We start from the raw sequence: 14,858 nt of genomic DNA, 5'->3' as shown, positions 1-14,858 counted from the left end.
CAAAGAGGAGGGCTTCCCTGGTGGCGCAGTGGTTAAGAATCTGCCTGCCAATGCAGGGGACACGGGTTCGAGCCCTGGTCCGGGAGGATCCCACATGCTGCAGAGCAGCTGGGCCCGTGAGCCACAATTACTGAGCCTGCGCCTCTGGAGCCTGTGCTCCGCAACAAGAGAGGCCGCGATCGTGAGAGGTCCGTGCACTGCGATGAAGAGTGGTGCCCACTTGCCACAACTGGAGAAAGCCCTCACACAGAAACGAAGACCCAACACAGCCATAAATTAAAAAACAAAAACAAAAACAAAAAACTGTGTGAAATAAATTTCCGTTGTTTATAAACCAAAAAAAAAAAAAAAAAATCAAAGAGGAAAATGTTACTTGGAAAGTTGAGGAAGCAATAGCATTTCTTTCTGGCATATTATTTGTCTGGTACAATCACAGGTAAACAGACTTTACGGACATCGTGTGGCTGTTCACATTTAAAGTTTCTCCTCTAAAGTGGTTACTTTCGGGCTAAACAAGTATATCGGTTAAACGAAGTCCGTGAACAGGCTAAGCCGGGCATGCATGGACACGTGTGATGCATTCTCCGTCCAAAAAATGGAACCTAAAATAAAAAAGAAAACTGAGTCAGAGCAGGAAATGTTAAAAAAACAAAAACAAAAAAAACTTGGTTGAGAAATCTCTTTGAATAATAATAGCTAGTGTTTATTGAGTATTAACTATTCATCAAACGACAGGCTCAGCACTTTTTTTATGTATTATCCTTTTCCATCCTTACGACCACTCTGTGAAGATGGCAAATACTTTAATTTACCCATTTTACAGACGAGAGACTGAGGCACAGAGAGATTAGGAGCTTGCCCAAGGTCACATATCCAGAACTTGAAGCCTGGCTGGCAGGTGGACCTGAGGGACCAAGCTTTTAACCAGCAAGCTACACTGCCTTCTACTTGTTCTCATTTTAATTCTTTTTAGAGCGTCCTGTGAGTGAAGCTCCTTGAGGAGAACATACGTTATGGGCACGACCACATGTATACAGTGAACAAATAAAAATTCACTGATAATGAGAAATATATAAATTCATACATTTGTGCAAATATGTGAGGGAGTTCCCTGGTGGTCTAGTGCTTAGGATTTGGTGCTTTCACTGCTGTGGCCTGGGTTCAATCCCTGCTCAGGGAACTGAGATTCTGCAAGCCGCGCAGCGCGGCCAAAAAAAAAAAAAAAAAAATCTGTAAAAAAACCCCCAGAAACCATTCCTCCCCCCTCCAAAAAAAAAGATGTGAGATTAAGTCAAAATTCTGGGTGGGGCAAGGGGAGTACTAAGAGGAAAATTAGGGAAGGAGGCAAGCTCGATTTGCAGAAATGCAATAAAGCAAACCTGGGCTTAGGGAGAACCAGCAGTGAAAGGTCAGCTTCATTCCAAGAGCCGTTCAATGGCTATTTCTAAGAGTCCTGCTCATGTCTTGGGTGAAGCTGGGTTGAGGAGGGTCAACCAGCAACTGGTGTGGTGGTTCTCTGTGCCGCGGCAAGTGGAGGACCCTCAAAACACGTACGCTTTCTAGAGGCAAAGAGCAAAAACCATTCTTCCCCCTGTAGGAGTGGTGCCCTCTTGAGAACCTGCATGCTTTGCAAGTGACAGGGAGAAAGTTTAACCCCAGGCCTGGAGGCAATCGATATTCAATGAAATGGGATGGCAAATTACCCGATCCAGGGTAATATGAGAGAGGCCAGCTCTTACAGACTCATGCCTCCGGGATCCTTCTACAGTTTCCGCAAGGCATGGAAATGCATCCTTCCTGCCTCCCAACTCAAATGCTTCCTTCGGTATCATTCTAGCCATATTTCCTATTCTTTCCACCAAAAGAGGCCGCCCCACACCAGTGATCTGTCCTTAGGAGAAAATCTGAGATGCATCTTCCAGATGCCTTCTAAATCGTTTCTTTATACATCAAACAAAAGGCTGTCTGCAGACAGTGGCAGAACCATTCTAACCTTATTTTTAGGTTGAACTGATTGGATGGACCCAATTCTATGGGTGTCCAACAACGGTCAAGGCTAACTACTCTGGGCATTATCTTTGGGTGCTCCCATGCTCGTGTTCTTCTTACCTCCTTTTTCCTTTTTCTTCTCTTCCTCTTTCTTCTTTCCTGCCTTCCATTTCCAAAATGGTTCTGGAAGGGCCAGGGAGATGGTTGAGATCAATAAATACAAAGGGAAGAAAGGGAAGCAGTAGGACGGCAGGGGAGGTATGTGGTGAACAGGCAGAGCCATTCCAGTTCCTTTGTCTTTCTGCAAGAGCATTATTTTCAAGGCTCTAATGACAGTGTCTACTCGGGGGCACCTTGGCCATCGGCTCCATGCAGACGTATGCTAGAATGGTTCTGTCACTGTGTGTGTCAAAAGGCCCACAGAGGGCTTCCCTGGTGGCGCAGTGGTTAAGAATCTTCCTGCCAATGCAGGGGACACAGGTTCGAGCCCTGGTCTGGGAAGATCCCACATGCCGCGGAGCAACTAAGCCCGTGAGCCACAACTACTGAGCCTGCACGTCTGGAGTCTGTGCTCCGCAACAAGAGAGGCCGCGACAGTGAGAGGCCCATGCACCGCGATGAAGAGTGGCCCCCACTCACCACAACTGGAGAAAGCCCTCGCACAGAAACGAAGACCCAACACAGACACAAATAAATAAATAAATAAATAAATATATTTATAAAAAAAAAAAAGGCCCACGGATAGCTGGTTCATTTGTTGCCACCGAGACTATGTCACAGGAGGTGGAGGCAGCAGGAATGGCATGGACAATTACAAGTGGATGGTATGAGACGTTATAACTCATGACCTTTATGATCCTTTCTTGACCCTGAGATCTAAGAGATTCCTTTCACCGAGCCCCAGACTACTACACGAACCAATGGTTCTCAATTTGGGGTGATTCTGCCCCCAGCCCCCCAGGGGACATCTGGTAAGGTCCAGAGACATTTTTGTGTGTCACAAATGAGGGGAGGAGGCAGCACTACCGGCAGCCAGTGGGTACAGGCCAAGGGTGTTGCTAAACATCCCACAACTCAGGGGACAGTATCCACAGCAAAGAATTATCTGGTCTAAAAACATGTCAGAAGAATGTCAGTGGTGCTGAGGTTGAGAAAAATGAACACAGACAGCGATATCCAAGGAGCCTGGAACAAGTGAGCTCCAACTGTAATAAGGGTGTCAAACTGTATACATGGAGAACACCGAGCATGTGTCTGTTATTCATTCATTCAACAGGCATTTACCGAGTGTCACCAGCATATCAGACCCTATTTTAGGTGCTGCAGATACAGTGACGAACCAAACAGGAAAGGCCTCTGCCCTTCATGGAACTTAAATTTTAATGACAGATACCCAGTAAGATAGTTTCAGGTACTAAGAAGTGCCCTCATGGTTTCAGTGCGGTGCTCTGTGCATCTCGACACCATGGTCACTCTTTGGCCTGTCACGTGGGTCGTCCTCAGCAAAAGCAGCAGAAAAAAGAAATAACGCTGGCGGCACGCCACGGGCCACATCAAGGCATCATGTATGAATGTCACACCAAAGCGGGAGCCAGATTTCTGCCTCGTTTTGACACAAGCCAAGTGGCCTCCTCTTGAGGTGAAGTAACGCACCTGACTGAGGTCACCCAGCTAGAAAAGGAACGTGTCACAGTCAAACCCAGCTCCATCTTCTTCCAAATACCACCAGGCCCAGACTCCAGGCTCTGGGAAGAAAGGGACTCTTGTTTATGAGGACACAGCACTCTGCCTGGCACATAGGCATTTAACAAATATTTTCTCGAGTGTGTCCTATCTCCCGCGCCCACCATAGGCTGTGACCTCCCTGCAGGTAAAGGGGTGACCTTCTCAGGTCCTGGAGCTCCCCCTTTGCCCCGAGCCCCCCTGCCTGGCACTGATCAATGCCACCAAACTCGGAAGCCAAAGGCTCTCGCTTACATAGGGTCCCTCCAGGGTCTAGGAGGGGCCCTGGCAACGTGCTCACTAGGTCGTGTTTCTTTGTGAAACCTTCAAAAATATCTTTGTGTTATTCTGTTTCTTACTGGGAGCACCAAGATTGTGGAAGCGTCAACCTAGATCTCCTCCAACTGAACTTATTAACATAATGATTAGACTGTCCTGCAGGTCCCTTTATACCTGAATGCCCTTTTCCTATTTTTATGCTTTTTCAAGATCCAGTCTGTGTTTCTCCCTCCTTCCTCTGAACCTTTCTTCACTGGACCAGCCTGTAGCAGTTTTCTCCTCCATCTATGAGCTCTTAACCACACAGACCACGATTTCTGACACGATACACCCCATAGATAACTTGCCCGTTTCTTGACTGGTCTACTCACTGCTAGTTCTACATTCACTGTATGACAAACCTAATAGGTGCCTGTCACACATGCATGAGCAAGTGTTCACGGAAGATGCATCTTCAGATGTACAAATAGAGCCAAGGAGCTCATCACTCAGTACCAACGTGATGGTTTACTTTAGAATTAACTACACACTCAAGCCAATGTTTCTAATAGTCTAGGTTTCCAACCAGCAAACTCTAGAAGCTACCGAGGCAGAACCTTCAGCACTCTTGAGAAGGTATGATTCCCAATACATTCTCAGCACTTTTAAAGAGAAAACAGTCCTGATACGAAACAGAAGTATTACTCGTGCTGTCTCTCAAAACAGAGTCAATTGTGTTAAAGAAGGAAACATAATGGGATACGTGCAGAAAAGCCTAGTCACGCGACATAAAAAGCACTGGCTCTCTTATAATTTTAATCTTAATAAAACCAGGCTTGTTACAACTTTTTCAATAGAAGTACATAGCTCCAAAAAATTCAAATGGTATAACAGTGCATAAAATTAAAATGACAAGTCCCACAGCTTCTGGTTTTAATAGCTATGAAGAGTGCCACTGTATCTTAATTTGGTAAAGTTCTAAATTGTTTCTTCTAATTTTTTTGGAGTAGGTATATACTCACATAACCCGGAATCATGCAGTACTTTATCTGCTCCCATCCTGTGAGGAGAGGGGTAACCTGGGGCCTGGGTTGATGGAGGTCGACCTGACACGGACCTGGGCCTCCCACTGCAGTGTGTCCCCAGAGGAAGTAAAGAAAAGCAGGGAATGGTGGGTCAGCCTCATTGGTTGGGTGAAACTGCACTTGAGTTGGGGGAGCCTTGAGCCTCTGGGACTAGGGGGCTTATAAAAGATTTGCAGGAAATGAGTGGTAGTTTCTATGAGTCAAGGGGACCCCCCGACACACACACACACACACACATACACACACACACACCCTGGCAATCACGTATGGCAGCCACAGCACCTGTGTGGACGAGTGGGCAAAAGAAGCTGTGTGCTCGGGGAGCTGATGAGTTCCCAAGGAGGCGAAGATGCTGTACCTCCTACGCTGTGTCCTGTAAGGCGCAGTAAATGAAGTATCAGACAGGGGTGCTCAACCGGGGTGATTCCAGCCCCCTCCCACACCCCCATCCTCCCCGCCCAGGGAACACGTGGCAACGTCTGGCGGCACTTTTGGTGGGCACAACTGGGACGGGGTGCTACTGTCATCTAGGGGGTAGAGGTCAGAGATGCTGCTAATAAACATCCTATAATGCAGAGGGCGGCTCCTACAACAAAGAGTCATCCAGCCTAAAATGTCAAAAGAGCCCAGGTTGAGAAACCCCGTATTAAACTAAAGCATACTCATGTCTTGTGAGTCTCTCTGCCAATCTGAACCTGTAATCATGGCCATGAAGCTGTCCTGAGAGAGCAAATGCAGACAGTGGCTCTTGACATCTGTGACAGCAAATGAGCATACTTTGAATTCTTCCACCCATCTTTTGCTAAATTTTGCACTTATATTAGTTATATTTCAGTCAGTATTTTAAAAAATTTTATACTCTATTTGGAAATTAGGTCTATAATGTTTCACCATAAGTTGGTTCTGAAATAGAAACAGCTAATAACTTTTTAATTCTTCCTTTTTTTTTTTTTTTTTTTTACATGAACAAGACCCAGGTTTTAATCAGAAATTTTTTGCTTCAGGAAAGGAAAATGTATTAGTCAAGTTTTAAAGTGCAGCTCAAAAATAAAAATAGAAAACCAAAATGAGGGCTAAAAATGTTAACATAAAAAATGGAATGAAATTTAAAAACAAGATTAATTTTTTGAAGGAAACATAGTTGTTTAAGTTTAAAATTTTTTGATAAAATAATAAGCAATAAGAATAAAAGTACTAGTCACATAATTCTAAACTTCCAAAGCCAATGGGTAATCAGAATGGGATGGACATGGCTAATCTTTATAAACTCTAAAAGTGTGGGTATTAATAGAAATGAATGTTTCTTAAACAGCAAAGTACTCCCAGTAGACATATGATTTAGTAATGCATTCTTAATTGTTAAAAAACTAATTGTTAAAAATCAATACATGTTAAAACTATTATTTGCCTAAAAATGTGTTTAGAAAACATGCATCCTATTCTTTTTTTTTTTTTAACATCTTTATTGGAGTATAATTGCTTTACAATGGTGTGTTACTTTCTGCTTTATAACAAAGTGAATCAGTTATACATATACATATGTTCCCATATCTCTTCCCTCTTGCGTCTCCCTCCCTCCCATCCTCCCTATCCCACCCCTCTAGGTGGTCACAAAGCACAGAGCTGATCTCCCTGTGCTATGCGGCTGCTTCCCACTAGCTAGTTTACATTTGGTAGTGTACATATGTCCATGCCACTCTCTCACTTTGTCCCAGCTTACCCTTCCCGCCCCCTCCCCCACCCCCGTCTTCAAGTCCATTCTCTACATCTTCGTCTTTATTCCTGTCCTGCCCCTAGGTTCTTCAGAAACTTTTTTTTTTCTTCAGGTTCCATATATATGTGTTAGCACACGGTATTTATTTTTCTCTTTCTGATTTACTTCACTCTGTATGACAGTCTCTAGGTCCATCCACCTCACTACAAATAACTCAATTTCATTTCGTTTTATGGCTGAGTAATATTCCATTGTATATATGTGCCACATCTTCTTTATCCATTCATCTGATGTGCATCTTATTCTTTTTAAGTAGACATATTTTATTCTATTTTTGAATTATCAAATGTGAAGTTAAAAACTTTACAATTACAAAATCGTAGCCTAGCAGTGACTGTAAACTCTACAAGTTAATTGATACATCTGAAACAAAACAGTAAAATAAACTCAGGGGCCACCAGTTTCTACTTACAGGTCTCAGTTTTATTCATCAAATACTGTTCACTTTATCAAAATAAACAAACATCTGTGGCTAATGTCAAGACCAAACCAGAATGGAAAGTTTAAAATTTGAGCAGGTATAGTCCTCACCTATTCGTAGCCTGTGTTTTTAAAGCACCAATACCTGGGACCACAGTCAGAGTTAATCCACTTTTTCTTTTTTAACCAAACAAAAAGAAAACAGGGAGGTAAAAGTAATAAACACATCGCATTAAAAAGAATTTTCCGTCTACATTTTTACCATCTACTAATGAGCTGTAAAACTTCAGAGTGGAGTTTCACCAGGATATGTTTATTAAAAAATTTTTTTCTTGAGTTGTTTTGAATAGAATATAATTGAAAGATACTCTGGAAGAACTAGATTTTCATCGGGATAAATTAATTTCGCCCAAGACAAGTAACAACTCTGGGACTAGAACTCAGTCATTGAAATGACCTATGAAAATGTGTTTTCAAGACAGAAAAATAACCAGTATGAAAAGCTGTAACACTGAGGTCTAGAAACACATTTCAAGTGGGCATCTGAATAGGGGGTAAGTTCAGATCTGACATTAAAATCTTATTTTTTCAGTACTTCACTTCTTTTATCACTTAATTCTATTAGGAAAACCCTACTCTGTTATTATAGACTTTGTTATTAAGTGTGATAAAAACACAGCACAGAGATGTACCTGGGTTTACGGCAGGAGAATGGCTTTGTTTCCTTTCAGAACTGACGTTGCACTAAACCTCAACTAGAAACTAGAGGAACCGGGGAGGCAGAATCTGGTTCTCTTGTCAAAATATCTCAGATTTGGAAAACTCATTGGAACTACAGGACGAGACAGGTGCCAACTCTGGACCATCACCCCTCATCTCAGTGAGCATCTTCCCCACACAAACCAGTTTGGGTTAATTGCGCTGAAAAACATGTTCAAATTAAACATGACGACAGCTTTCACGGAAGTAGGAGAATATAGTGGTTAAGACGACACAGACAATGGAGCAACAGACAGAAGTGAAATCCAGAGCCTGCCCTCTGACCTATCACCTTGGGACCTCAGCCACTTACTGAGCCCCTCTGAGGCTGAATGTTGTTGCACGGAAAATAGGACAAAACTAAATCTTACTTCACAGGCTTCTTGGGAGTATTACATGAGACACACATCCACAACACTTAGTATCCAGCGTCTGGTACAAGACTGCATCCAACGAGTGGCAACTAGTACTGCGATTCACACAAAAACAGTCCCCCAGAATGTGTCACTCTTCACTCGCTCTAGCAAACTGGCCCCGAGATTCTAGTACCCGGGGCACGTGAGGTTATACTAATCCTGTACGAAGACAACGTAAGTCTTAAAGGAGGGTGAGTTAAGAGTCAACTTTTCAGCGACAGCGACTCCAATGGACAAAAGATGACTCTCATTGGATAAGGCTGATGATAAAAACTGAGATCAAGGTCAAAGGCGGCCGGGCCGGCTTCACCACCCCTCCCCACCCCCCTGCCGCCCACCCAGGGTGGGGAGGGGTGGAGTCTGGCACGGAGCCAGACAACTAACGGTTTAAAACATTTCCTGTCTCAAAATGGCCAAGAATAAAAGGTGCATATCATGCTTACAAACGACAAGACCGGCTCACGGGGAGGAAAGGTCGAAACACAACAGGAAGTGTTTCTCAAGGAAACCACAGGAGAGCCCAATGCCATCTTCAGGTGGGTCCAATCAACCAGGGTCCCCATTACAGCGCACAGAGCGAAACCCAAGCCAATATACGTCCTTCCTTATTTCATTCCAAGAGAGTCAAAATATTAGCTGTTATCTGTAACTCTGGAGGACGGGAAAGATGTTTGGCACTACTACAGTTTTAAACCCTAAGCCACGTGTGGAAAAAAAAAAAAAAAGCAGAAGGTGGAATCCAGCTTGCTTTGAAAACGTTCAACCTATTTTAAGACGAGAGGATACCACGTGTAGAGAGAACAGTGCAGGGGACTGAACTCGCCGCCAACAAGCCACCAGGCCTGGGACTTGTCCTTCAGCACACATCCCTGCCCCTGCACCCCACGTAACTGCTGGGTAAATGAAGATGTACCACTAGAAGAGCAAGGCACCTGCAAGCTGGCATCCCTGGGGGATCTGGCTGTACTCATACTGTATTTCAAACGTTTTGAATCTGAAGGGCAAGGATTCTCCAGGCTCCACAAACTTCTCTGCTCTCTCCTGCCTGCCACCCACCCCCTTCCAGAAGTCACGTACAGCTGCCCGACCCCTGCAGTCAGGAGAGTCTGCAACCCCTGGGGACACAACCTCTAAAGCGCTGTCTAGCCCTGCCACTGGTCCTGCCACTTCTTGGCAATAACTTTTCAAAAGTGGTGTTCAGGGCATTGTGATATTGAGCTGTTAGATAATAAATTGGCAAGTTAAATATCGTGAACCTCCATGGTTGTGAACAATGCATCCTGTGGAGAGAGTCAAAATATAGGACTTTCAAGTTAAGATACAAGAGTGATTGCATCATGGATGAGTTTCTGCAAAAACCAAAACACAAACTTATTTACTTCTGCCTTTTCGGTAGGTCTGACGTTAAAAGTCTTTTCAAGAGCTTTCATACTCTGATTTCTGCAAAGAAGCATACACAGTACACACACACACACACACACACACACACACACACACACACACATATATATATATCCTAAAATTTTTAAAGCAAATTTAAGTGTTTGAAATTATTTTCATGAAATGTTTCTAATGCCACGAGAAGCATGATATGTAAATGATTAATAGAATAAGGATGGTAAAGGATACAATTCTCTCAAATGGAAAGGGAAAGGAGTGAGGAAGTGGTTTTCCACTTCAACTTCTCTGATTCCCAACTTCTAGCACATTACCCTGGGTTTCATGTCACACAGGCCTTGCTCAGAGTTGAGTTACTGCAATGTAAGAGAACCACCAAGAACACAAACATATATACTAACTTTACGAGTCAGCGGATGGCAGCTGTCTCCCACTTTGCCCATCGGTGTGCAAATCCGTATGCTCTTAACCCAGATACTAACAGCACAGCACATGGCTCCACCACACTGGGGGTCCTTGTCGCAGGCCTGAAATGTAATAAGCACACAGATAAATACAGATAACAGGAATGACTCAGGCTAAGGGGATCTAAAATTAGCAGTAAAAAAAAAAAAAAATGCCCTTTTAATATCCAACCGCTATGATTTTAATAATCTTACATATAAAAAAAGAACTGTTATCTTCATTTGCTTGAACATATTTACAACAAAATCTGATCAGAAGTGATTTTCCCACTTGGGTAAAAAAAAAAAAAAAATCGCCTAAATAATGGCTCACACATGATGAAAATCTTAAACCACAAGATTTTAAAAAAACAAAATCAGCTCTCTTTTTCTTGTGCTTTATGGATGAATCGGCTTTGAATTTGAAGAACGTGTCTATATTAGTCTTTTACCATACATGGCCATTAGGAACTACATAAATTGAATCACAAGATTTTATGACTATTAACTGCACAACACATTGGGCCCAATTTTAAAAAGGATTTAAATGGTCTCTAAATCTGGCATGAAATGCTCCAGACCCATAAAGGCACTGATGTAGATTTTTAAAATACTGCTCATTTTCCTTCAAATATTTGCATTTTGGTTCACGAGATTTGATGTTTCTCACTCCATTGACTTGATTTGCACCATTTCCTTTTGAAAGAAAGAAATCTCACAGGTTGAGAATGGACAGACCAAGACTTTTTGCCTTATATTACTCTTTTCCGGGTGAGTAACCTGCAAAAAGGAAATTATCGGCTTAGGATATACATATGTGTGCATTACAAAGTTACCTGAACTATCCTGTAAGATCCATCAGATTTAGAAATGCAAGCGACAGATGCAATTATCAACAGTGATTACTCAAGACCGTTGTTCCTGATATAAAAAATTGTAAATACATATAATCAAAGAATTAACTATGGAAGAGTTTCCATACTTGACTAAATAGAAGTAAATAATGAAGTCTAAACTTATTTGCATGAAAATAGATCTGAAGAACTAGTCTTCTTTCCTAGAACCAACCATAAATAGGATGCTTGGTTTGAATGGTGTGCAGTAATGTTTCGCTAGTGATAAGGTAAAAGCATCCTGTACTATATACGTAAGAAGCTAAAAAGTGTATAATTTAGACACAAATTTTAAATGTAGATTTAATGGAAACAACTAAAACACTTCTTCAGAGTTCTTGGTTTGGGGGACAGCTATAACTTCTCAAAATGGAAATATATGGGCACACTCTTAATTCACTATTTTTTCATTAAAAGTGATCAACTATCTTGCTTTAGAATTGGTTTTCCTTCCTCCATAAGAATTTTTTCTCGAGCTATTTAAAACAAATATCTGGATTTAAACTACAGTTTTCATCTTGGGGTGTTTGAACATTTATAGGAAAATATATAAACATTCCCACTTTTCCAATTTTTATTTGAATGCCAGAAATCACACATAGGTAGCCATTACATTCCATAAATGAGACGTTCAATACACGATCTTTTCCAATACTGTTTTAACAAATTCATGTGGCCATATAAATCAATTTTAAAAGAACTACATATACTACCCCCAAAAAAGTAAATATTTAAGGTGGAGGTTTCAGGCAATATTTTATTTCAACAGATGTGACTTGTCAAGAGCAGGAATGCTGAAGCCCCACTAGCTCTTTTAATAAGACAATCAAAATTCAGCCAAAATCTCTTAAAATTCAATCAATCACTTGGATGTTTAACATCCTAGAGATGACGTATCTAGATAAGTTATTGAGTTTTTTATTTGACTCCAGATGGTTCCTGTCATGGAAACATAACTACATTTCTTTATTGCCATGCTGTTTTAGAGAAATTTTTTAAATTCTTTTTTTTTTTTTTTTTGTAGCACTGATTTAAAACAACAAGAAAAACAGCACACATAATTATATAATAAGCCCAGTCTAAACCTTAACAGATAAACATTCAATGTGATAAAATTTCATTGTGTAACACAAAAAGCTTCAGTTCTCAGAAATACAAAGAATTGCATAGGTTTATATATTTTTAATTAGACAGCTGTTTCCTAATGCCCTTCATATTTAACCCACCGCTGATCTATTCAAATAGTGTTGTTGTCTTGTGAATGGAACAAAAAGATACTTATATCACAAAGGAATCTGGGACTCAGAGGATTAGGAGAAATTTAAAATGAGCCAGCAGGGGAAGAGGGGGAAAAAAAACTCATCAGGTTTCAATTCTCATGTATTAGAAAGACCTGTGAAAACTTTTTTTCAACCACAGGGACTGACAAAGCTATTCAAATACATCTGTAAAAATCTCTACAAACCATTCTAATAAATATCACAATGCTTATAATTAAGCATCTCTTGGCTGTAACCCAACTCTCTATTGGCTGTAACCAAATACTGTTCTAGTATGAGGACTTTCAATGTGCTATAAGCCTATTAACTAACATGGAGACAACAGAGCTTAATTTTCTCAAGACAATGACATTTCCCTTAAATTTAAATGTTATTTCATTATCTGTATATCATCATTTCAAACAGAGAAGTTTTATTTAAACCCTATTGTGTGCACTTAGATATTTGAAATAATTTAATGGAGGTGTAAAATAATTTCAGACTTAAAAAAGAAGAGTAAAGCATTTAACAATCAGGAAATGGTAGCGATTTTTGCATTGTTGACGTAGACTAGACATTTTTATCTGGTGCTGTAAACTCATCCTTCGGATCCACACAAAGAAAATTGTTGGTGGACGCAGAAGAGAACTGAACTAGTTCCTACTTCTACAAATGATGAAGACATCTCTCTAAACTGCAACATCTACATGGCAACCTATTCCATAATTAAGCCGGAGCACTGGAGGTGCTTTATCAATAACTGGAAGTGGAAAACTTTTACACGGAGAACCTCGGGACGCTGGAAAAACAAAAACAAACAAACCAAAAAACCTGGAACCCAGAAGGCAGCGTCCACATTGCTTTTCAAAGTGCACATATGTCCTCGGACCAAGTTATTTCCAAGCGTTTTTGCGGAGGATGCTTCGGGGAGCAAACTCCTTGACTACAGAATTAAGGCTCCCGGGATTTGGGGGTACTAGGCTTGCCCCTCTGCATTTCAGGACACTAAAATTTTAAGGATAGGGGCTGGAATGTCTGGGGAAAGTGCTGGAGAAAACCGCCAAAGGAAACTTCTTTCAGCTTAAGAGAAAAACAGACCAAACACGAGGAGAGAGGGGGAAGCAAGCGGGAGAAGGTGGTGATGAAGGTGGTGAGGTGAGACTGTGGTCACTTTTTCTTCCAGGGAGCGCCCGATGTCCCGGCCGTCCGCGGCACTTTTCCAAGTGCGCCAAAGGGCGACTGGAGCAGGAGTCCCCGCCCGGGATGACCCTCCCGGTGGCCCCCGCCTCCCCGTGGCGGTCGCCCCCCCCCCCCCCGCCCCCCACCCGGTGCCTCTCGGGCGCGCGCGAGGCGGGCGCGCATCCCGGGCGGACAGGTGCACCGGGGGCCGCTTACCCCGGTGATGACGGCGGCGTCCCCCGCGGGGGGCTTGGGCAGCAGCGGCGGCAGAAGCAGCAGGAGCAGCAGTGGGGCGCAGCGCGGGCTACTCATGGCGCCCTCGGGCCTGGGCGGCGGTTGGGGGGCCGTTGGGGGCGCGCGGGCTGGAGCGCGGAGCAGCGGGCGGGCGGGCGTCTCGCGCGAGCCTGCCGGCGGCTATAAAGACGAGCCCCGCCGTGACTCACGCCGCCGCCCGGGCAGCCGCACGCGCGGGGGCCACGGCGCGGGCGCACCTCCCGCGCCCACCCGGCCCGACCCGGCCCGCGTGCCCCCCCGCGCACGTGCTGCCGCGGGCCCCCGCGCCCCCGCCCCGGGCGCCACGCAGGCAGCGCCCGCCGCTGCCTTCCGCACGCGCCCGCATGGCTTTTGTGGTCGGGGACACCCTCCTCTGCTGTCCTGGTTTCCCCAGTTCCACGTGCTCAGCGCCGCAAACTTGCAGCTCATTTGCTCTCCAGATGTTTAGGGAGCGCCTACTACGTGCTAGGCGCTGTGGACACACGGGGGGAGCAAGGGAGGTGATAAGAGCCGCTCAATTCGTTCATTTTTGTATGTCACCTACTGCCCCTGTGTCCGTCCTTAGGGTCCAGTAACCGAACAGAAAAAGACATCAAACAAACACGCTGGGAACGTGGAAGACGGGGGGGGGGGGGGGGGGACAAAGGGAGGGCAAAATTATCCCACATCCCTGACGACACTGAGGGGGTCTGTCCTTCCAGCTGTGGGAGGCCAATTTCTTTCTTTCATTTCAAATGCTGTTCCTTTCTGCTCACATCTGTTCCCGACCCTCTGCTCTCTGATTTTCCTCGCATGCATTTCCTCTCTTTAACATCGCGCCAGCTTCAGGCAGAGCAGTTCAGAATGATGCCAAAGCGGAATGAGATCGCCAGGCTTCGGATGCCAGCCTGAGGCCCCTTAAGCTCTAGGTAGGCAGCTCTCTCTTTTACTTTCTAGCCCAAGATAATCACCCTTCAGTCTTTATAAGATGTGATACGGCGGTACTGGGAT

General features: G+C 43.7%; 1 protein-coding gene across 2 annotated transcripts; it reads right to left on the bottom strand.

Moving 5' to 3' along the window:
• Positions 1-497: 497 nt before the first annotated feature.
• Positions 498-13,907, bottom strand: PROK2 (prokineticin 2). 2 transcript variants are annotated; one of them, XM_068558483.1, is made up of 4 exons: positions 13,812-13,907; positions 10,223-10,348; positions 2,110-2,172; positions 498-602 (listed from the first exon to the last, which is right to left on the bottom strand). In XM_068558483.1, exons 1-4 carry the CDS (start codon positions 13,905-13,907, stop codon positions 498-500), a joined length of 390 nt encoding a protein of 129 aa, XP_068414584.1. The 2 variants fall into 2 exon arrangements, with proteins under 2 accessions (XP_068414584.1, XP_068414586.1); XM_068558485.1 differs by lacking the exon at positions 2,110-2,172.
• Between the last annotated feature and the right edge of the window lie 951 nt (positions 13,908-14,858).

This window comes from Eschrichtius robustus, chromosome 12 (assembly GCF_028021215.1).
Source record: "Eschrichtius robustus isolate mEscRob2 chromosome 12, mEscRob2.pri, whole genome shotgun sequence".
NCBI lineage: Eukaryota > Metazoa > Chordata > Mammalia > Artiodactyla > Eschrichtiidae > Eschrichtius > Eschrichtius robustus.
The sequence above is the reverse complement of the archived record's forward strand: the minus strand, read 5'-3'. Positions and strand labels throughout refer to the sequence as shown.